This window comes from Heterocephalus glaber, unplaced genomic scaffold (assembly GCF_053883595.1).
Source record: "Heterocephalus glaber isolate CG9 unplaced genomic scaffold, H.glaber_assembly_v1.0 deba00000347, whole genome shotgun sequence".
Taxonomy (NCBI): Eukaryota; Metazoa; Chordata; class Mammalia; order Rodentia; family Bathyergidae; genus Heterocephalus; species Heterocephalus glaber.
The window spans coordinates 54,349,278-54,373,922 of NW_028258143.1; the positions used below are offsets into that span (position 1 = coordinate 54,349,278).

A 24,645-nucleotide genomic window follows, 5' to 3' on the forward strand; every position below is an offset into this window, starting at 1 on the left:
CTATAGTTCTCCTTTTCGGTTGGGTCTTTCTCTGCTTTGAGGATCAAGGTGATGCTTGCTTCCAGGAATGAATTTGGGAGTATTGCTTCCCTTTCAATTCCATTGAAGAGTTGAAACAGTAGTGGCAGCAGTTCCTCTCTAAATGTCTTGTAGAATTCAGCAGTGAAGCCATCAGGACCCAGGCTTTTCTTAGTTGATAAGTTTTTAATTATGTTTTCAATTTCATTGGTTGATATTGGGTTGTTCAGAATTTTTAGGTCTTCTTCATTCAACTTTGGTAATTCATATGTATCTAGGAATCTGTCCATTTCTTCTGTGTTGTCCATCTTACTGGCATATAGGTTCTGGAAGTAGGTATTGATGATCGTCTGGATTTCTGCTGGGTCTGTTGTCATTTCACCCTTTTCATTCCTAATTGCATGGATTTGGGCCTTTTCTTTTCTTTTTCTGACAAGGTTGGCTAAAGGTTTGTCAATTTTGTTGATTCTTTCAAAGAACCAACTCTTGGCTTCATTGATTTTTTTGTATCATTCTCTTAGTCTCGATTGCATTGATTTCTCCTCTGATCTTTATAATTTCCTCACTTGTATGAGCTTTGGGGTTGTCCTGCTCTTCTTTTTCTAGAAGCTTGAGGTGCAGCATCAGGTTGTTTAATTGGGCTCATTCTGTTTTCCTAATATGCATATTCATTGCTATGAATTTCCCTCGTAAGACTGCTTTCATTGTGTCCCATAGATTCCGATATGTTGTATTGTCATTGTCATTTAATTGAAGGAATTGTCTGATTTCTTCTTTAATTTCCTCTGTGGCCCATTGGTTATTCAGAAGTATGTTGTTCAATTTCCACGTGTTTATGAAATGTTTCCAGTTTCTTTTGCTATGGATCTCCAATTTCATCGCACTATGGTCTGATAATGTACAGGGGATAACTTCAATTCCTTTGCACTTACTTAAACATGTTCTATGTGTGAGTATGTGGTCTATTTTGGAGAATGACCCATGTGCAGCTGAGAAGAATGTGTATTCTGATTTTGTGGGCTGGAACATTCTGTAAACATCTGTTAAGTTCATTTGTTCAAGAATTCGATTGAGTTCTAGTATTTCATTACTTATTTTTAGTCTAGTTGATCGATCTATTTGTGACAGTGGGGTGTTGAGGTCCCCCACTACAATTGTATTAGTGCATATATGACTTTTCATGTCCGTCAGTATTTGTTTTATATAGTTGGATGCACTAGTGTTTGGTGCATAGATATTTATGATCGTCATCTCTTCCTCTTGGATTGTTCCCTTTACAAGGATGTAGTGTCCTTCATCTCTCTTAATCAGTGTTGGTTTGAAAACTACTTGATCTGCAAAGAGGATAGCTACTCCTGCTTTTTTTCAGGTTCCTGTTGCATGGAGTATTGTTTTCCACCCTTTAACTTTCAGTCTATGAGTTTCCTTTTGAATGAAGTGTGTTTCTTGTATGCAGCATATTGTGGGATTTTGCTTCTTGACCCATTCTGCCAGTCTATTTCTTTTGATTGGTGAATTGAGGCCATTAACGTTGATGGTTATAACTGAAATGTATTGACTTGTCATTGCCTTGACTTTTTCTTTTTGTTGTGTTCTCCCCCTTTATATTTAATTTCTTGTCATTCCAGATGGGTTCATTCTGCTCTGCTTCCTAGGGTTGTGATCCTCAATGTCTGTTCCTAGGATATTGTGTAAAATTCTTTGGAATGCTGGTTTGGTATTCACGAAGTTCCTAAGGTGCTCTTTGTCATGAAAGTATCTTATTTCTCCATCCATTTTTGAAAGATAGTTTTGCAGGGTACATCAATCTGGGTTGGAGGCTGTTTTCTTTTTGGGCTTGGAATATGTCACTCCAAGCTCTTCTTGCCTTGATGGTTTGTGTTGAGAAGTCTGCTGTGATTCTGATGGGCTTTCCTTTGTATGTGATTTGTTTCTTTTCTCTCACTGCTTGTAGAACTTTGTTCTTCTGCTGAGTTTCTAAAATCTTAACAATTATATGCCTATGTGTAGATTTTTTTTGATCAAGGTGATTTGGTGTTCTATATGCCTCACTTATCTGTATGTCAAGCTCTTTTCCCCTGCTTGGGAAGATTTCTGCCATTATTTCTGTGAAGAGTTTTTTTATGTCATCTGTTCTCTCTCCTGTTTCTTCATTGACTCCAATCAGTCTTATGTTATTCTTCTTTGCATCGTCTAGCAGCTGCTGGATTGATTTCTCATGTTCCCTTATAATTTTGAAGCAATTTTTCTTTCCTGGTCATTAATTGCCATCTTATCGTCTATATCTGACATTCTGTCCTCACATTGGCTCATTCTGCTGTGTAGACTTTCAAGGGAGTTTTTCATGTCCTGGACATCTATTTGCATATGTTTTATGGATTCCATTTGTTTCCTATGTTGGGATTCCATCATGTTCCTCAGCTCCTCTCTAGATTTATTAATCATGTCTTGCACTAGGAGCACAATTTCTCCTGTTATCTGAGAAATTATTTCTGATTTCATTTTTTCCAGATCCCCTTTTGTTGCCAGTTCAGTGGGTCCAGGTGGTTGAGTATCAGAGTGTTCCATCTCATTTCCCTTTGGGGTTGCTGTAGGTGATCTGGAAGTCTGGTTTTGTAACTTATTTACGTGTTTTCTCATTTCAACTGGTGGTGAGGGGGCTGTTGCCGCCTGCAGGGATTCCCTCCTCTGAGTTGGGATAGGTGGGACAGGGGCCGGGAGCAACGGTAGGGATGGTGACCCAAAAGCCCTTTCCTGTGGGCTGGGAGCAGCAGGAGGGATGGTGGCTGGAATGCCCCTTCCTCTAGACCAGGAGCAATGGGACGGCGGCTCAGAAGCCCCTACCTCTGGGCCGGAGCAGCAGGAGGGATGGTGGCCCGGAAGCCCCTTCCTCTGGGGCAGCAGTGGCGGGACAGAAGGTGGCCCAAAAGCCCTTTCCTTTGGGCTGGGAGCAGCGGGAGGGATGGTGGCCGTGAAGCCCCTTCCTCTGGACCAGGAGCAGTGGGACAGCGGCTCAGAAACCCCTACCTCTGGGCCGGGAGCGGCGGGACTCAGTACCGTGGTCTGGAGGTCTGGTGTCCACTGCATCTTTGTAGCGTGGAACCAGGTGGCTGTACAAAGGAGCGGGCGGGGGGGTGGGATTGTCCAGTGGATTGTTGCTGGATTCGACATGTTCCGCATGACTCGTGACCTCGGTAGGGCGTGCGCAGACCTGCCTGTCTGCAGCAGGCTGATGAAAAAATTTTACTTTTGATATAGGGTCTCACAAAGTTGCCCAGGCTAGAGGAACTTGGGATCCTCCTGCCTCAGCCTCCAAGGCAGCTGAGATTATTGGTATGTGCCACCACATCCACATGAAATTTTATAATCTTTATGTGCCTTTACAGAATTATGATGTTAAAACTCTTAAAACTGGATTATGTATCACTGGTTAAAAACAAAGTTTGAAGAAAAAGCTTAAAATACAACCAGAAGTACAAATTAATTTTTAAAAAAGAAAAATTCCAATGAGGTATATCAGTTTTTCTAACAGTGATTACAATGCTATGTTATTCTTCAAACATAACTAATGAAGTCAGTAGTAATTAGCAGTAGTCAGCTAAAAAGCATAAAATACAATTTTTTTAATGAGTAAATTGTTGTGAGCTTGCAAATGAACCTAATTCTTGATATTCTGTAGTCTAATCCACAACTAGCAAAAGGAGGAAACCAAATCAGAGACAGCTGCCACATCAAACAATAACTTTTCATTTCCTGATGATATGAAACAACATATTAAAATGGACAAATTATGGATCAGAATATCAAATTCACACTAATTCTAATTTACGGTATTCAATTCAATAAAATTCCACACCATAGTTATATTAAATTTGTGAACCTGAAATCCTTAATCCCACCCATTTATTCTCCTTTGCTTTTGAGGACAAGTAGAAAAACAAATGTAAGGGTCAGTGATTTTAGCTCAGTGGCACTGCACTTGCCTCACCATTGCAAGGTCCTGAGTTCAATCCCCAGTGCCAAGAAAAAAAAAAAGGTAAGGTTAGGTCACTTTTTCCATACTGACATATTTCAGCAGTTTAAAATATAAAGCTATATTGCTGAAAACAGTGCCCTTTTAAAAAATTTTTTAGTTTTCAAAAGTTTCTTAGAATTCTGGGGGAAAAAGACAACTGGAAATGGGCACAATTGAAAGCACAATCTTCATTTTATTAAGGAAAAAACAACCAAAGCACTTTAAAAATAAAAGCTGAAGATCTTTAGTATGCCATGTGAAATTCCCTTATATCTGCTTCTGTATTCATTTCTCTGACCAGTGTTTCTCAAGAAGTTTCCAGTTCAGAAAGTAATTTAACTTATATTCAATGAAATTATTGAACTTGAAAGAGATTATGTTTGGCAAGCTTTTAAAAAGAGATCTTGTACAAAATAATGCAGTGTATTATTACTGTAAACTGCATGTGAACAGTGCACCCCGATGAAGGACAGGGTAAGCTAACAAAGGAAACTTCTGGGTGCAGCTGCCCACAGGACTCGTTCATTGTGCAAGCACAGCATCAAGTACATGTAACAACTGTTTTTAAAAAGAGAGAGCTCCAAGGATTCTTTCTTCATATATAACAGATTCTTCACAAACCTTCCTACGAATGGTGAAAAAAATGAGTACTTTTACAACACTCTAAAATATTTGATTATAAGCTTATATTTGGTTTTTGCAAGTCTGACTCAGATTTCAAAAGAAACTCTTTTACTGTTCTTATTCCATGACATGCCTTTGCTTCTACTGCTTAACCACTTTTAGGATAAAAATCAGGCTACATACAGATGTAGCAATGCTGCAGCTCCAAAGTGTACTTTGGATGTGCTTTCCTGTCTCAGTCTTCTATGAACACGTAGCTCCTTCTAATTATTCACAAAGCAATAAAAAATACAAAAGATCCCTACCAACCTCAACATAATCTCTGTATCATTCCCTTCCCTTCAACAAAGTTAACAGAAAACATGTAAAATGGTACTAAGTATTAAATATTTGGGGTAAAAAGGAAGCCTAATGCGATTAACATTACGATGGGATAGATTCCTGTTGTCCTTCATTACAGTTCCACTCATAAATTTCAGAATTAGAATTATGAATTCCTTACTAGAATTAGAAATTTCAAACTATGTTCCAACTACACCTTCTTGTTTTTAAGTAGAAAATAAAACAATTACTTTAGAACAATTATTACTGGCTAATTTTCTTATGTCAATATTTTAAGATGTCTAGAAACTAAGTATATAGATTATATATCTCATAAATCTTATAATTTCTTTGAAAAGGCCAATGGAGTGAACAGAGACAGCTCTTTCTATTATACGGATTCTAGTGTGCTTTCAAAATAACCTTAAGATCTTCAACAAAGAATCCTGGCTCCTATATTGGAACACTTTTCAAAATGTTAAACTGAAGCTCATCAATTTTAAGGTGCTCTGACTCAAGCCTCTAGAAATCTAGACCTTAGCATTTATATAAATATTCAGATGTTCTTTCTTAAATTTTGCCAAATTTCCTTAAGCTAAGGAAAAACAGAAGAAACAGGTTGGCAAGTGCCATCTTGTGGATTTCTTATAAAATGTTTTCACTCTAGTCAGTACAATTCCAGGAGCAAATCATTACAAATGTTTAATACAACATTCTCAATAATCAAAATGTTAGTATAATTCAAATCAAAAGGTTAATTTTCCAAGGTACAGCTGTCAATAACTCTAATAAACTACATTCATGGATTTGAATTAGATCCTTCTAAAGAACTTGAAATATTTTTAGTCAAACCATTACATTTGATCCTTATATATCCTCAGAGGTTAGGCTGTAAGGATATGCAGTATTATCAATGAAGCCTGAAACTCTGATATATCAAAGCAATTTGTAAAAGAATCTAATCAGTGAAGTCAGAATAATTCTCCTACATTTGTAGTATGATAAAGAAAGTTATAGGACACTGCACCTTGAGAGAAAAAAAAAAGCCTTGTGTTTTTCAGGAAAACTAAAACAAAAACCATAAGAATTCTAAGGGCCGGGGATTTAGCTCAGTGGTTCCGCCACCTGCCTCACAAGTGCGAAGTCCCGAGTTTGATCCCTGGTACAAAAAAACAAAAATAAAAAAATTCTAAAAGTCAGTGGAATTAATAAATAGATACATCCATAGGTCTACTGTGTGTGTTTATCTACTAGGCAAAAGTTTAGAGACTGAGTTAAGGTATGCAGTATATAAAGAAGAAACAAAGAGTAATAGAGCCAGGGTGGTGGTGCACACCTCTAATCTCAGCTCTTTGGGAGACTAAGGCAAAAGCATCACAAGTTTAAGTCCCACCTGAGGAACTAGCAAAACCCTGTCTCAAAATAAAAAGGGGCTGGGGATGTAGCTCAGTGATAGAACACCCCTGCCGTTGATTCCCAGTACCAAAGTAAAAAACAACTAATAGAAGATAAAATAGACCAGAATCACAAAGTATATATGACTCTCTTCAGACTTTATAAATAGTATGGCTTTATTATTTTATATAATATTTAAAAGAGATTAATATTCAAGATTTACACAGTACTGCCATTTATACAGAATCCTGAATTATATCATTGTCCCTTATTCAAACACTGTTTTATAGAGGTAAATAAGTAAGGAGAAACTGCATTTGTCCCATATTTTAGGTTGAGAATCAGAAACAATTTTTGAGAACCTTATGAAGACTAAATATTTAGATGGGAAAGATTTATACAGATGTACTGCCTTCCTAGACCTGGAAAAATGACTGACAGCCATTTTTATCTCATCCAGGATGAGCAAAAGGGAGGGGTGACTCAATTTTCATAATGATGGTCTAAACAGAGTAAGAACAAACCCTCCGAGTACATGCTAAGAGTACTACACCATGCCAGGATGTGAGACTTTCCCAATGTGGGTAAAACTGGGCCATAAAAAGTGGTATCAAACACGAGTAGGTGAAATGCATCTCTTTGAATAATGAGAATTCATCCCTATTCAAAAGATATAGCTGGCCATAGGAGAAAGCAGAATATCATGTATGGTAAACTCTTTGACCCTAACTATATCTCAATTACAGAACTCTTCAACTCACAGGTTTCCCTACGTCTCTCCTATTCAATCCAGCTCATGCTTCATCTTTAAAATAATCTTGTCTAGTGTCGGGGATTTAGCTCAGTGGTTTCGCCGCCTGCTGCGGAAGCGCAAGGACTGGAGTTCAATCCCTTGTACCAAAAACAAAACAAAACAAATAATCTTGTCTAGGGCTGGGGATTTAACTCAGTGGTTCCGCCGCCTGCCTCGCAAGCGCAAGGTCCGGAGTTCGATCCCCAGTACCAAAAAAAGAAAATAATCTTGTGTTCCCTGGCACCACCACCAAAGATTAGTCAGATTTTCCATTTCCACAACACTGTACTTGCAGCCAGAGACTCACCAACCAGTAACCCACAGCTACCTCGTGGCCAGCCCAAAAGTATGGTTTTTTTGGCCTACACAGTGTTTTCTTAAAAGCCCCAATGATCCACATTTAACATTAGGAAATCCCTCAACCTTCCCTATTGTCCGTGTTACCTATCTGCTAACTATAAGTATCTGACCTTGTTTACATTTTTTTTCTAACTCCCTCATTTTTCCTTCTGAGTTCTTTTTCCTGATGCACTTTTTGAGAGATAAAAGGGAAATCACACAATGGTCATGTTTATGATATATGAAGCAATAACTGCTTAAGGATTCCTCCCTAATTTTGTTTTAAAATGGTGCTTAATCCCAATTCTGCTACAGGCTGATGCAGTAATGCCTGGGGATTATAGTCACATTTTGGTCCATGGTTTTAAATGGAAAACTGAGGGAAGTGGGGCATGATGGTGCAAGGACGTAATCTCAGCTCAAGCAGGAGGATCCCAACTTCAAGGACAGCTTGGGTCCTAGCAAAAATCTATTACAAAATAAAATATAAACCCAGGGCAAGGCAGGAGGATGCCCTGCTTCGGCAGCTTAGACACTCAGCAAGACTCGATCTCAAAATTAAAAATGAGCTGGAGACTTAGCTTGTGTGAAAGCCCTGGTTTCAATCCCCAGTACTGCAAAAATTAATTAAAATAAAATATAAAAAGGCCTGGGGATGTAGTTCAGTAGTAGAGGAACCTGAGTTCACTTCCCAGTACAGAAGGGGATGGGGTGAGGGGCTGTTCTGCTGAAAGAACTGAGGAGAGCGCTGTTATAGTTTGACCTTGTCTTTATGGGTTGAAAGGCGGAAAAAAGATGCTTGGGAAGAAAAAGGGAGCATTATTTTGCCAAATTTAAGTTAGTCTAAGATTTCTGTCTACAACTTCCTATATCTGTTTTAATAAAATCAGCACAGAGCATCCCATTTTGCAAGTGTTGTCAACGATTTTTCTTAGTGCTTTATAAGTACATTATTTAGGATATAATATATGTAGTTGCTCTGCAACTATATTATATTTTATAGACGCTCTCTCAGGACAATTTTTTTGGTACAGGAATCGAACTCAGGACCTTGTGCTAGCCAGGCAGGCACAGGACCACTGAGCTACATCCCCAGCCCCTCAGGACAATCTTTTAGAATAAGGCACTAGAAAATGAAATCCAAAGCCTATTAAACATCATCATTGATTTAAATTCTTTGGAAATCGTATTTGAGTGATAAATATCGTATAAATACACCAGTTCATACAAGTTTACAACATTATCAAGGTAATATTTTTGTAATTCTGAAAAAGTTTCAGACTGCTCTAATTTAGAGCCATAGATTTGAAATACAAAACATGAGTTTAAAGTGGTAGACTTCATTTGTCTTAAAATCATAACCTATGTTTCAAAAAGCACTGCTCAATGGCAATTACGAAGAACGACTGCATTTTCTTCATACTAGTATATACAATTCATAAAAGTCTTGGTCTCTCAATCTGAGAATTATTCATTAAATCTAGTTTAACTGTATGATGATAAGCCTATTTAAGTCTTCAAATAAAAGGTAAATATGCCATTAAAAAACTGTACCTTGCCATCTAATTTTTATGATGGCTGAAAACATACAGCAAATGATATATTAAAGTTTTATGCTTATTTTAAATGTATCCTTGCTTGTGAGAAAATTACTTTGGGATAAATCTTTTAAAACTTACCTAATATGGCCAGGGATTTAGCTCAATGGCTCTGTGCCTGCCTCACAAGCGCAAGGTCCTGAGTTTGATCCCCGGTACCAAAAAATAAATAAATAACTTACACTTGTGTACTTAAAATACAACAATTTTCCTTCTTCCCCTGATAATGGAAACAGCTCATTATAAGGTCAGAAAATGTTGGACATTTTCTGTTGAGATTTCTATCAACCTTTAATTAATGAAAAATTATTTCAAAATAGCTGTGAAATTTTCAAATGCCTCTGTTTCCCCCAGGATTGATTATTACACTTAATACATAAGATAAAAAGAGTAATGTCTTCATTAGAAGAGTGAAATATGAGCCAGGGATTTAGCTCAGTGGTTTTGCCGCCTGCCTTGCAAGCACAAGGTCCGGAGTTCAATCCCCAGTACCAAAAAAAAAAAGTGAAATCAGAAGGCATCATAAGCTCAATGAGGTCTGATCCCAGAGGAACAAGTCCTGGGGCTGGAATGTGCAATCAGCAATCATTGCTCCCTTCTCCCATCTCTCCCCAAGCTGTGTGTGTGTGTGTGTGTGTGTGTGTGTGTGTGTGTGTCTGTCTGTCTGTCTGTCTCAGAGGGGGGAGGGAGGAGAGGGAGAGGGAGAGGGAGAGGGAAACAAAGGGAAAACAGGAGCGCGAAGAGAGCAAGAGCTCCCCTGTCTGGACAGACCTAGGAACAACAGAGAAGGGTGGCATACTTGTGACCCTCCAGGCACTTGTGCTTCTGTCAGTTTGGAAAATTCAAGGTAACAGGCCTCAGAGCGCTGTGGAAGTCTCCTTACTGTATAGCAATGGCTCTTTCCTCCTTTATTTTTATTACCATACCATTAATCCATCTTGTCCCGTTTTCTTTTGAAATAATTCATCCCTTTAACTTCAATTAAAAGAATGAAGTGACAAGCCCAGGGAATCATTTTTCATTCAAGGAATGTAATTTCAAAGTCTCTGAATAACTTTTAATCATTATGATAAAGAAAAAGAAATAATGAGTTGTGTTTTTAATGAGTTTCATTTTTAACTACATATATATAATGAGCATTTTTATAACATCCAAATCTGACACAATGAACAAACGCCATCCTAAGATTTAAGTTTTAGAAATGAAGTCAATTTTTCACAATAAAATATTATAAGCAGTATGTGAAATATCTTATAAACCAGTTTATCTTTCTTTAGGAGTCACCATTTAACATATTCCAGCACATTACCAAAATCAATCAGTGTGAGTGTTTTTTGATCCACTGCTTAGTGACTTCTATTCAGTAACACTAAAAACACTTATAGACCAGTTTATAAGTCCTCAAGTGTCCTGTGAATTTGGCCAACCTACAAACATCTCAAAGGTAGTCCTGGATTTCCCTTCACCATCGTCTTGCTAACAGCCTAGAATTTTATTCACTTAACAAATATGTTTCAATAGCCCAAACACCCATCAACTGATGAGTGGATAAAGAAGATGTGGGTTTTTTATACAATGGAGTACTACTCTGCTGTGAAGAAGGATGAGCTTCAGACATTTATAGCTAAATGGATGGACCTTGAAACCATACTCTTAAGTGAAATAAATCGGACACACATGTTTAAATACTGTATTGTTTCCTGGGTGAGAGAAACCGAAAGTGGAAATAACAACTGAAATATATAATGGACGTTGGGAAATGGGAAGAAAGTATTCAAATGTGAAGCAGAACAAGGGACAGAGGAGGGAGAAAGGAAGGGACAAGAAAAAAAGTGAAAATAGAAGGAAAAAAGTGGAAACAAAGCTTTCATACATAGGGAGGGGAGGGAGCTTGAAGGAGAAATAGGATAAAATTTAATTTTAAAAAGTGAAAAAAACCAAATGTTTCAAGCACTAAAATGTGTGAAGCACAGTGCTAAGTTGAGCACTGTAAAGACTACAGAAGGAGAAGGGCATGAACCTTAAGGAAACCTTCCATCTAGAAAAGATATGACAAAGACAAGATATATAAATACTATGAAGGAATGCGTTAACAAATGCCATGGAAGACTCACAGATCAAATGATAAGGAACTCAGAAAATCCAGGGATTCCTTTTAGTGAGGGGCAGGGTGGAGAGAGCTGGAAATGAAGAAACAGGTGTGACGGCCTTGCAGCGACCATCTGGAAGAACTAGCAGATGACTGGGTACCAGAGGCAAGGGCAAAGGCCAGAAGAACGAGCACTAAGGCTCAATGCACTGTCTGAAGTGTATGTGAAATCCGGTTAGGGATCTGGAGCCTATGAAGACAGGACTGCTGACAGAGACAGGAGTCATCCACAGGGCTCACTTGTAAAGTCTGCATACTTCCAAGAGAAAGGTCAGTTCCCCAAAAGGACTGAAATTTAGGGGACCAAACATAGAAAACTGAGGAAGGGTGAAAGGAAGGAAAGGGAACAGCAGGAGAATAAAATGTCTTAAAAGATGAGGAAAAAAATAGTTTCAAAAAGAAACTATCAAAAATATCAAATAGTGTAGAAAGATCACACATGACAACAGAAAAAAAGCCACTGGATGTTGGCTGTTGATATTTCCAGTTGAACAGAAGCAAAGTATAAGGCAGCAGTTGTGACAAGATGTTCTCCTTGTCCAAACTTTAGACAGGCTCCCCCAGGTCCTCTTTCTAACCAGGCCTCAGCCTTGCCAGGCCAGCAGAGCCAGACTGAGCAAGAAGCTTGCTATACCTGCTAAATCCCTCCGCCTCTGATATGTGATCACTCTTGATATCTAATCTAATTCCTCCTCTCCCACCTTTGATATCTGATCACCCTAGCCTGGCCTTGGTATGAATCCTGTTAGGTCAGGTTAGCAAGAAGCCTTCCACATACACCCTTGCTGTCTTCTCTTAGTTAACATTCCATCTACACCTCCCAAACTGCTTCATGACTATATATTCAGAGTTGAGCTCAAGCTCTTTCCCCTACTGCAATAGTATTAACATTTATCATGATCAACTTAAATAAAATCTTCCTTGCTATTTTAACAGGTATCATTTTTTCTTCAGTTGTCAACCTCTTTTCACTACAGATGAATGATACTTGCAAATACCCCGTAAGTAATTATGATAAAGCACTACTCTGTGGCACTGTGGTTGAGAAAAGATGAAAGTAGATGAGGGTTAATAAGCAGGCACACAGAAAGTGGTGGTGGGCATACAGACTGCTCTGTCCACAAACTTTTGGCAATAGGAGGGCACTAATAATTCATCATGGTACTTAAGAGACAATACCAAAGTTGAGGAAAGGCTTTATCACAGTGAATAAATAGCAAAGCATGGTTGTAATCAAAAGAAGCAATCCAGGGGAGAGATATAAACAATACAACACAGAGAAAACTCCAACATTCATTATTTTCCATTTTCTTGCATTGTATCTTTTTGTAAATACCTCAAATTCTGTCAGAAGAGCAAGAGGTATTAATAACAGAAATAAGTCTTCTTTATTTAAAAATATGCATGTTTAGATGGTTGCTTATGTATGTTCTTCAAATAACCATATACCAACTAATAGAAATGTTTATGTAGCACACAAATTTACTGTTACAAAAGACAGTATTGTTTTTATTTTCAGATCTCTAAAAGGTTAAGTGAGCCATTTGCATACTGAATTCCCATTCAATTTGATTATGTTCCCTACTTTGAGGGTAAACATGAACAAACCAAGTTAATTTATGTACAATTCCTTTGTACAATTGAAATGAAAATGAACAATAGTTTAATGACATGGAATTTGTTATTCAATTATGCCAAATAATTTAGAAACATCTGCTGGTTATTAGTAATACTATAGTTAAATCTCAAAGAATATATTCCCAGAGAGATTTCCTTTTTATTCAAGCTTGCAGTTGAGGAATTCATAGTAGAGTATGGAACCAAGGGATGACACAATGGTACATGTACTAAACTAAAAAATAAATAAATAAAAGCTAAAATAATGAAAGAAAAATCCAGGGCATGTAATATGAGTCAGCTTTTTGTTTCTGTGACAAAATACTCAAGAACAGCAACTTAAAGGAGGAAAGATTTATTTTGGATCATGGTTTCAGAGATTTTAGTCCATGGTCAGTTGGCTCCAATGGCTTTAAGCCTCGGGCAAGACAGACATCATGACAGAAGGGTGTTGCAGAGAAAATCTGTTTACCTCTTGGCAGCCAATAAGCAGAGGGAAGGAAAGAGCCAGAGAGGAAGGCCTAGGGACCAGATATAGTGCCCAAGATCGTACCCCTATGATCTACCCTCTTCGACCAGGCCCACCTCCTGTTGCCATCACCTTCTAACAATGCCAACAAATTATAATCTCATCAGTGGCTCAGCCCACTGACAAAGTTACAACACTCATTATTCAATCACCTTCCAAATCCCCACCTCTAAAAGACTTTGGGGGTGCATTTTAGATCTAAACCATAACTAAGGATTTAAGTCTTAAAATTTAAATTTAAGTACTATAGTGGACTCTGCAATTTCTAACATTCCTTCAATTAGTGAGTAGCTGGTATACATTAGACACTGGAAGTTAACGATAAAGAAGAAATCTGTAGCTTTCTCATTGGGGAACTTAACTAACAAGAGAGACAGGAAACTTTAACCACTGTATCACCACGTGATCAGTGCTAAAATAAATAGGTATACAACACTATGGAGCAGAAAAAGAGTAATTCACAAAGAAAGGCTATTTAGAAGAGAGAGCCATTCACACAGAGATCTGGAAGATGTGTAGGCATGAGTGAGGCAAATGCTATGGCAATGATGTTGCCTTAAGCAACTTCTTTATGGAAACATCAAGTAGTTCAGTATGGCGAAAACACAGCCTCAAAGGAGAGAGAGTGGGAGACGAGGTCAGGCAAGTGGGAAAGCAAAGGTCCCTTCTTGACAGCTCATATGCAACCTAGATGATTTGGACGTAACCTTCATGGTAATGGGGAATTTTAAGTATGGAAGATTTAAAGTAGGGATTTAAAGAAGTAAATTGTTTAAGCAATTTCTAAGGTATGTTTAATGTCCACTTGTGGACTTGTAACAAGCAAATATAAAATAGTAAAAGAAAACGATAAAGCCAATATTTAAATTGATTCATGGTGGTTCATAGGTTATAAATACAGGGATCATGGTCCATCCTTATACGTCTATTCTTTGTTACTTTATGTATTCATTCATCAAACTTGGGTTAAGCACCTACTATGTCTCAAACTTTGAGTTTTCGTCCTTGATATGTTTTTCAGTGGCATGAGGGAAGGGACTGTATCTGGTTGGCTGGTGTATTTTTCACATTTTCAGAGTGCCAGAAGTGTCACAGTGCCCAGCACTATCACATAAGTCTGTCTGATCTGTGTTGTAAATACCAGAACCAGGTCTCTACCAGAGCATCCTCACCCAACATCTACAATGATACATGGAACATCTTTGGGCACACACATGAGTAGGCACTTCAGAACTACTTTTTAAAGCAAGTCAACAACTTGTTAAGCCAAATGCAGAGGGGTTGAGGGGGTAGTTCAGTGGTAGAGCACTTGCCCAGCATGAGTGAGGCCCAGGGTTTGAACCTCAGTATCATAAATAAACAGACAAATGGAGAAACTCTGCTCGCATCTTGAATCTTTACTTCTATTTCATTTATAGTAACAATAATACTGGTGGCAATATTAGTTATGTTCAACCACTGTGCTAAGAATCTTACATACATGATCTCATTTATTTCTACACAAATAGGAGAAAGGACTCCACACCCCGTTTACATATAAGGAAAATGAGACAAGAACATATAGCTGGCAAGGGCAGAGAAAAGATTAAATGCTGCTCTTATTCCAAAATCTAAGCCCCTTCCATTACACTATGTACTATAGAATGATCATTCTCCATGAGCTTCCCATCTCAAAATAAAATCTAAAGACCTTAACATGCCCCATAGGGCCCCAGAGAATCTGTGACCTTCCCTCCCCTAGTTGCCTCTGTCCTTATCTGCATGCCACCATCCCTGACCACTCCAAGACAGAGCTCCATACCGCTTGCTGTGTTTATTTTTCTTCCTAGCATTTAGCAATTGACACATTAAATACATTTTAATTGTCTGTCTCCCTGACTACAAATTCTCTGCCGACAGGAAGTGATATATACCTGGCACATATTAGGCACTCGATAAATGTTCATCAAACAGAAAAGTAAACAAGTAATAATATAGGCAAACAGAGCTGCTCAGCAAAATTAAACAGCACTACTTACGTCTGCTTTCTCCTCTCACATAATGGTATTATCTATCCCTTCCCCCAACCCCAAAGCATCCTATGCTTCATCAGTAGTTTTATTACACCACCTCCTAACAAACCCTTCTCAGTAATGCCCCACCCTCTAAATAAAACTTCTGCTACAAAAAAAAAAAAACCTTCTGCTACTATATTTTTTTCTGACAGGTCTCACTACCTGGCCTGACTGAACTCGAATTCCTGGGTTTAAATGATCCTATTGCCCAGCCTCCCAAGTAGGTGGGACTACAAATACCCAAGATCCCAATATTTTAAAATTTCTGCTTCCTTTTCTCTCACAGTATAACTCCTCCCTCAATCAAAATGCTTTCCCTACGTCTTATCACTTTAAGATCTTCTATCCATAAGCTTTCTTTCATGCTACATTAAGATTTGTGCCTATATTTAACTTGGCATTCCTCATAGGTAACATGCTAAAAATCTCACTTTAACTTTAATATAATGTTGTAAAACTCATTTACCAGGGAAGGTCTGCAAAGGAAAACATGTCAATCAAGCATGTCCCTCACAGGGACGTCTCCAGCAATCACCTGTCTGTCCTATCTAGCACAAGTTACTTCAAATCCTAAAGTCATCTCTACCAAATTTCACAGTCATTAAGGCACTAGAAAGCAAGGACAACGTTCTACATAAAAGGCACGATAGAGAAATGACAGACTGTACAGGACTGAAGAGATGTCCTAACGGCAGAAATGGGACAATAAGGAAGGATTAGCAGTTTAAAAAGCCTGGAGGACCATTTAGCTTTTGAAATGCCATGTTTATGGTCATAAAAATCTCTTCAAGTAGAGATGGGTTTCTTGGACTCTATCCTTTCTAGCTTACCCCATATCATGAAATATATGCAACCAGTGAAATCAAAACGTAAAAGGTCAGAGTGGAAAGGGAAAGGAACAACTTCCCGTGCCTGCGGCTGGATGAAAACAATGAGGAGGCCCCGCCACAGCACTAGGCAGCTGCCAACAGGCCTGGCCCAATTCATCTTCCCTTCTCCCAAGAACTGCTTGCTTTTCCCACCTCAGCACACCCACTCAGAAAAAAGAGGAGCACAGTTTTACCCACCAATTTTTATTTATTTATTCTGGTTTGGGAGGTGAAAGGAAAAAACTAACAATATTTTCTATGTTTTACAAGTTAAGAGAACTAATTTTTCTTCTAAGTAAATTTTAGCTCATTTTTAAAAAGTAATTACAGCTGGAAATATACTTTACATACTATAAAATTCACCCTTTTTAAAGTGTACAATGCAGTGGTTTTTAGTACAGTCACAAAGTATTCACTTTTATGAAATTAAGCAGCCAAGCTAGGAATGTAAATTTATAAATGTCAGACATGGTTTTTTTATTCGTAGGACTTTCAATGTAAAACATAGTCACGTTATCCTGTTTCTCAGTTTCTTCCTATCTTGTTTTTTAAGGATGCATGAGACTATATAAGTCAATAAAAGTCAAAACTTATGGAAATCATTTTCTACAGAAAAATGACTTATGGCTGGTAATTTGATTAGAAGGCCAGGCTTAAGGGCTTTTCTTGAATTGGATTTTCATAGAAAGTTCAATGATTTCATTTAGTTTACACCCTCCAAATTCAAGTTTTCTAAAAGTGCTGTTATTGATACTTCATATAAGAATGAAAAAGCATTCACTATTTAAATCAAGGATGTTATTAGAGAGGCTTTGAAAAAAGCTACACCCTCCCCAATCATCAAGGTCCCCTTTGTTACAGCTGCCCTACACGGCAGTAAATTGTTAATCCCTAGGCTAAACGAATCTGATTAAAAAAGTGTAACTTGTTTTACTAATGTCATTCCTTTAGAACTGTTATAAAGACATATAAAGCATAACCAAACAGTACTCTTCTGCCTAATTCTCTTACGACTACTTTAAATTCATCCAAAAAATGGTGGCTTCAGGGGTCAAAAAAACCTTACTTTTGTTATGCATAAAGCAGATACGCACACACTCTACAAAAAGATACATAGTATAAAATATTTTTCTGATTTTGACAAGAACAAGTAGGAAAAATGTTTAAAAGGGTATGTGGGGGGGGGCAAGTTTTTTTTAAGGTTGACAAAAAAGCCTGATCTAGTTTTACCTAAAACTCTTAACAAATTTGTCAAATATGTATAATTACTCACATTACTATTCCTCTACCTTCAAAGATAAGGCTACTTTGTAGGATGGTAATCTGCAGTGACAGATGTGACTCAAAAGAACTCATTACCAATACTCCTTAACATGCTGCACACAGATGGTGACTACCAAAGTTATAACAACTATAATTCTTTTATCTCTGTTACATGGAACCAAACCTCTACACATTAAAAGGCAAATTTTTAAAGCTGAAAGCTTAAGGTTTTTACATCATTAAGAGAAGGAAGGCAGATTAGGCATTTAAGGATGGTGATTTTGATGATAGCTGAAAAGATAAAACATCCTGCGACAGGCAGAGGAGCTCTCACCACCGGGCCACCTTGTCATAGTCTTTGGAACAAATGAAAAACAGAAATGTCAGCAAGAGTGTAATCAAGCTGGAATTTCCTTGGAAATAAGGTATTGGTCAAATCATACTGAAAATGTTCAGTTGACTTGTCTTTTTGAAAATAAATTTTAATCTCAGGACAGCCAAATGGGATATCAGAAAATTTTTCTAACTATATCACAAAAAAAAATCCCATTGCCATTTAACTACTCCAAAGGATCTCTACAAAGATGACTATAGGTAGGTGTGTCAAGATAGTGACAAAGTAAGATAACAAAAAGACTTGTGTGGGGCCGGGGATTTAGCTCAGTAGCAGCACCATGCCTGCCTTGCAAGCACAAAGTCCTGAGTTCGATCCCAGTACCGGAAAAAAAAAAAAAAAGACTTCTGTGGTAGAAGGGCCTAAGGGAAAACTGGTAAGACATTACAGTGAAATCCTAAGTACAGTATTAGATGTGAACCCCTGCCAGGTGTGGTGGCACAAACCTGTAATCCCAGCACCACAAATTCGAGCCCAGCCTAGGTAACGTCACAATTTAGGGAGAATTAATCTCAAAATGAAAAAATTTTAAAAAGGTCTAGGGGATGTGGCTCAGTGTGAAGACCCTGGAGTCAATCCCCAGTACCCCCCCCCCCCCCGAGTGACTCATGATGGTGACTAAATGGTAGTGAGATGAAACAGCTGGGGTGGGAAGTGGGGTAATGCCAGAGCAAACCCTAACCAGACAGAGAAGATCATTACTGGGTTCAGACAGTCCTGAGACTGTGTGAGCTGAACGTCTCATGGTCTAGCTATAAGCCACGGCTCTGTTAAGCTCTAAATGATGGGCTGACCTGACAGAATGCCCACTCACCCAGCTCTGCCAGCTAGGGCTCTACTGGTGTGGTCAACAGGGCACTCTGAGACACCCAGACAAGAAGTGATCTCAGACTTTCCTGCTATCCAGTGATTACCAGGCTCCCTCATCTAATTACCCTGTGCTTCCCTAAAGGGGAAGTTATGACAAAGTCTCCATGGAGTTGACACCGGACAGGATACAAGGGGTCCCTTAAAGCGGAGATGGGAGCCTTGACTCTCTCCACCCATGGGTCAGGTTGCAGGTTCACTGACTTCCATACAGAAGAATTTTCAGGACAAGTCAGTAAAAGGCATAAAGAGATTTATTGGGCAGAATTCTAAAAGTATAAACTCAAAGAAATAGAGTACAGACCCAAGGAGGGACAGAGGCACCTTGTGGTCTGAAGCTGGGTGTGTTAGTTACTTTTCTCTCATTGCTGAGACAAAATACCCAACATCCAAAGTTAGAGGGGAAGGGGTTGATTTGGCTTACAGTTCGTAGAGGCTTTCAGTCCAAGGCAGGGATGACAAACAGGCATCGCAGAGGAGAAACAACGTGGCATGCAGAAGGTAGCAAGGGTAACAAGAGAGAGACCTTAACAGTGGCCTTCTGCCTCTTTTATCCCATCCAGACTACAGGGATTAGGGAGGTGCTAAACCAAACCACTCACTCACACGCAGTGGTTTAGTAATCACACACCCTTAATCCCACAGCATCACACACTGCAGATTCAGCTACCTCTGACCGAATGAGGCTTTGGGGGGGACATCCAGACCCAAACCATAACACTGGGTATATTTATGGAGATTTGAGGGTGGAAATCTGGGAACTTGTGAACCTGTGGAAAGAGATGATTTGGTTTATAGATAAAAGGTAGAAACCTTTTCTGCAAAGGAAGGGTGACCACTCATTCCCAGGTGACAACAATCACAGGCAACAGAGCACAGTCCAACCAAAAGGGACAGACCCTTTTTCCAGGGGTAAAGGAATGGCCTGCCATGGGTGGAAAAACCCTCTTACAGGGAAAAAGGAATCGTCAAGACCTCCTTACAGGAGAAAACACGGACCCAGGCTCACATGTCTTCAAAGACCTTAGGAATTTTAGTGGGTTTGCAGTAGGGTAGAAGGAAGAAAGAAAAAAAGAGACATGGAAACGCCTAACTAAAAATTGTACTTTTAAGAAGACTGCAACTTCCAGGCCTCACAAGTGGGTAATCCACAGCAATATTTCCTTGGTTAAACTTAGGCTCCGCACCTTCCAGACTGATCACACCCAAAACTCCTCAGAATGAGAAAGTAAAGGAACCTAAGGCAAAGGAACAGGTTGAGAAAATCCAAAGAATATTTAAATTGCCTGTCTTTAAAAAAAAATATTGGGCCTGTACCTGTAAAATGGGCTAGTACCCTTTCTCAGGAGGTGGGCCACCTTTTTCTCGGGTTTCCACCCCTTCAAGAGAATCATAAATGATCAGTTCCAGAAAATAAGTGTCTGTCTCTGTCTCTCTCTCTCTCCCTCTCCCCTCTCCTCTGGGGCCTGTACTTTTTCTTTTAATTTCCACCTAATAAAATCCTTCCTATGCCTCTTACTGACTAGTCCTGAAAATTCTTTTTCCAAGACAGGAGCAAGGGAATCTGCAAACTTAATTTATGGGGAGGGTAGGTTATGTTTCTTATCTTAGCTTCAGGAATCTCAGACCCTGGGTGGTGACAGATTTGTGTCCTAAAGCTGCAATTTTTGTTAAAAGTACAATTTAACACTTAGGATTTTTCTCATCTCCTTCTATGTACTTTTATTTCTTCTATCCTACCTCAGAGTTAGGTGCTGCTAACTGCATGGGATTAGTCATGCCTTGAAACTCAACTGACTGCTTTGAAACTCCTGAAAGTTGGTACCTGACACACTTTGGGGTGAAAATCTTGCCCCGGCACTCAGTTTGGTGGTTTGGTGCTCAATGCACAATCTAGAAGTACAACTTGCCTCTGACTCACTACCTTTTCCAGCCCAAACACTGTGTTTGGTATTGGTCATCTCCAGCACTCCTGCACCCCGGGGAAGCAGTTAATGAGGAGCACGGGGTGCCACTGTAGGCTGTGAACTGCACATACTCGAATCGTGTGGGAAAGGACTGCGCCTCCTGCTAGAGGAGTCTGCTGAACAAATGAGGAAAGGGAATGGAGTTGGGACTACATTTAGTAATTTCTGAGACATGAGGATTAAAAACACTATATCAACGTTGATACTGAGATGTGACATCATTTGAAGATGAGGAAAAATAGTTGCAAACCCCTGAACTTTCAAAGATGTACATTTTCAGGGCTAAGGATGAAGCTCTGGGCTAGAGCACTACTGGCCCAGCATAAGCCAGGCCTTCAACCCCATACCAAGATGCACATCTTCAATGCCCAAGTAAGACTATACAATCATGAGAGTGGTTTTTCCACCACGGAACAAGATATATGGCAGCAAAAGTACTATTTTAAACAGCAAAAATGACTAACAGTGAGGGTCTCAGCTTAATTTAAGAAGCATTTGACTGAGTTCTCGTATTTAAGAAAGGAGAACATGTTCTGCCACCTGCCTCGCAATTGAATCCCAAGTTTAATCCCTGGTACCAAAGAAGGAAGGAAGGAAGGAAGGAAGGAAGGAAGGAAGGAAGGAAGGAAGGAAGGAAGGACGGACAATTAGGTGCATATGAATTAGGTAATTTTAGAGGCTCTCACTTTTTAAAGCTAACTTTCACTAACTTCCTCTAAAAATACATTCCTGCCGGGGATTTAGCTCAGTGGTTTCGCTGCCTGTTGCGCAAGCACAAAGACCCGAGTTCAATCCCCGGTACCAAAAAAATAAAAAAAATAAAAATAAAAATAAAAAATAAAAAATACATTCCTTACATTTATAAGAAGCCTGGATGGGGGCCGAGGATTTAGCTCAGTGGTGCTGCTGCCTGACTTGAAAGCACAAGGTCCTGAGTTCGATGCCCAGTACCAAAATAAAAGAAGAAGAAGAAGCCTGGAGGGGAAGGTAAAATAAAAAGTAAGACTCCGCCTAAACTACCAAGACAACCCAGGCCTGGGTGGAAAGGGTTGAGCTCTGACTTAGACTGACAGCACGTTTCTTGTCTTGACCTTCATGTCACCATTTCACACAACTTTATCATCTCATTGCGCCTTTGTTCTAAGTTGGTCGTTAAAGATAAATATAAGCGGAGCATGGCGGTGCATGCCTACAGTCCCAGCATTCGGGAGGCTGAGGCAGGAGGATGACGAGCTCAAGGCCAGCCAGGGCTACACTGGGAGACCCTGCCTCAAACAACCAAATAAAAAAGAGTAAATATAAAGGGACATGACTTGTAAGACCAGCTAGTTAAGTGGTAATAAAACCTAAAATAAAATCCATTTCTTCTAACCCTTCGATACTTCTCTCTACATTTACAAAAGCTATTCTGAATTGGGCAAGTTTGATCTAATCTCCCAATATTTATCACTGATTCAATGGCTCTCAAACCTGACTGTACTTAAGAATCACAAGAGGAGTCCCTGAAAAGTCCCTTTCCCCAGTCTTTGGGCAAAGGAACCTACATTTTTAACAGACATTCAGATGACTGATCTACAGTCACACTTTAAAACAGCTGCTACTCTTATCACTAGCTAAAAAAAAAAACAGCTTCTGTTCACAAGTACTTTGCTTTACAACACAGAAATCTTCACACTGTAACTAAGTGAATTTTGTAAACCGAATTCCACTTTCCCACAGGTGAACGTTAGAATTTTAAAGATACTTTATTCACTGTGAGGGAGGGGAGCAGTTTCTACTGTTCTTCCTTCTAGAGGTCAAATTGCATGGGAATCCTTTCCTCACCTCCACCTGGGTGGTGAAAGACAATCTATGTATCCTTTTAAAAGACCATTATCTGCCCCAATTCACCTGTTTTATTCAGCAGGAATGTCAGTATCCTAAAAGTGCTAGACTTGTAAATCTTACTTTTGAAAACAAACTGTGCAAAATGTCTTTAGGAAGAAAAATTAAATTAGAAATTGTTTTAAACAGAAAACTACTCCAGGACATCTCACTGCTAACATTTTTTCAGCTACAACAGTTGCTAATTAGCTGCCACAGCTTCTTGAAAATACCATAAGTGGAACCTCACCCTCATTTTTAACTTTTCTACCAAAATCCATTTAAATAAAATGCTTTCAGTAAACAACACAGAGGAGACACAAGGTATGGAAAAACAGCAAGATTTTATTTTTCAGAGAAAGAAGAAATAAAACTAAGTTTGATTCCAGGAGGTTAATTCAGTTTGAGGGATTTACATCAAAAGGCATCTAAAGTATGTGATACTTAATATGCCTGACCAAGCGACATAAAATTTAACTGGAAATTTGATATTGTGAATTACTAAGGGTGTCCTTCTGGCTACCAGTTATCTATGACTGTACCTGCTTCTTTGGTAAACTGAATACTTTGAACATCTAGTTTTTCACATAGTGAGTTCTCCTTAAGTTAAGCACATAAATACCACAGTCCGTTTTTTGTAAAAGGAAACAATGTATTTTTTCAGTCTTTCTTCCCAATCCTTTGTCAGTGGAGACTATGAAGGAAAAAAACACTTTGAAGTCTTAACCAATGAAACAATAGTGGTAACATCATGAAAATAACATTTTTTTCCTAAAGAACACTCGAGAATATTCTTCTGATTACACTCATCTTCCAGTAACCAACTTTCTTCTGTTTGCTCTCATTCCTTTGAGCAAACATTTTCAATGTTAACCAATATTAAATTCACAAATTATTGTTTCCAATGGAATACACAGAGCCCCTCAAAACAATCCCCTATCAATCTAACAAGAAGCAACACATGCATTTGGTAATTCTAGGGAGGATGGGGATGCTCAGACATCTTCCTTCAAATAAATAAACTTTCCAGGATCTTTATTTACCGAGTTGGGAAAGGTCGGTTGGAAACAACTAGGCAACTTCGCTCCCAAGTTGGCGTCCTGGAGAATCTTCATACCTTTACGCGACACCCAGGAGGCCAGAGCCTCCCAGCCCCGAATTGGCCGGGGGAGCAACGCCCATCGGCCCTGCTGCGAGAGGAAACAATGGGCGCGGCACGCGGAGCCGGCCCCGCGCCCCGGAGCCCGGACCGCAGCGGAGCGGGGGCGCGGCCCACCTGCGGCGGGAGGAAAGGGCTGCACTCACCGAACAGCGTCAGGGCCATGGTCGCGGCCGCCGTCCGCCGCCCGCCGGTCCGCGCGCTCCTGCCGGGCGGGCCACGCTCACCGCATCGGCCCGACGCGCCCACACCACGGAGGGAGAGGGTGCCCGAGGGGCGTGGTGGAGCCGGCTGTAGGCCGGGACGCGGGGGGCCGCTGCAAGAAAAAGTTGGGCTCGCGTTATTGTGGGGCGCGCAGGAAGGAGAGCCCCGCTAGCCCTGGGCGACTGGCACTTGTCGCTGCCGCCCGGCTGAGGCGCGGCGCGAGCGCGCGGGCGGCGGTACCTGCGAGGCGGGAGGCCGGGCCGCGGCGCCGCAGTGGCGGGCGGAGGGGCGGCGGGGAGCTGAGCAGCCTCGCGGAGCCCCCGGCGGGACGCGCTCACTCCGCATCCCGCGGCCTCGCAGACGCCATCTTGCGATAGCGACTCCCCGAGCTCGGCCGCTCCGCTTCGCCGCCTCCCGCCGCCCCTCGGGCAGCCAGGCCGAGTGCGTTCCCATGACAACGGGCGCGCGCGGGCGGCGGGGGCGCGCCCTCCTCTCCCCGGCGGCCGGGAGCGGCCTCCGCCCCGCTGCAGGCGGCCGCCTGGAGCCCGGGTCGCGAGGGGTGGGGCGCCGTGCGTTTCCGCTAACATCCCAGGCTTTTTCTTGAATG

General features: G+C 40.1%; 1 protein-coding gene across 3 annotated transcripts in view; it reads right to left on the minus strand.

Annotated features, from left to right (window-relative positions):
- Chn1 (chimerin 1) overlaps positions 1-24,418 on the minus strand; it is a 187,976-nt gene extending 163,558 nt beyond the window's left edge. The window contains exons 1-2 of one of the 3 annotated variants that reach the window (XM_004857705.4): positions 24,279-24,418; positions 23,981-24,150 (exon numbers count right to left, since the gene is read on the minus strand). In XM_004857705.4, coding sequence (XP_004857762.1) covers positions 23,981-23,999 — 19 coding nt within the window. In that variant the 5' untranslated portion in view covers positions 24,000-24,150; positions 24,279-24,418. Of the gene's footprint in view, positions 1-19,515; positions 19,577-23,980; positions 24,151-24,278 lie in introns of those variants that run through there. The other 2 variants (XM_087200621.1, XM_087200616.1) reach the window with 2 other exon arrangements.
- Positions 24,419-24,645: the final 227 nt, after the last annotated feature.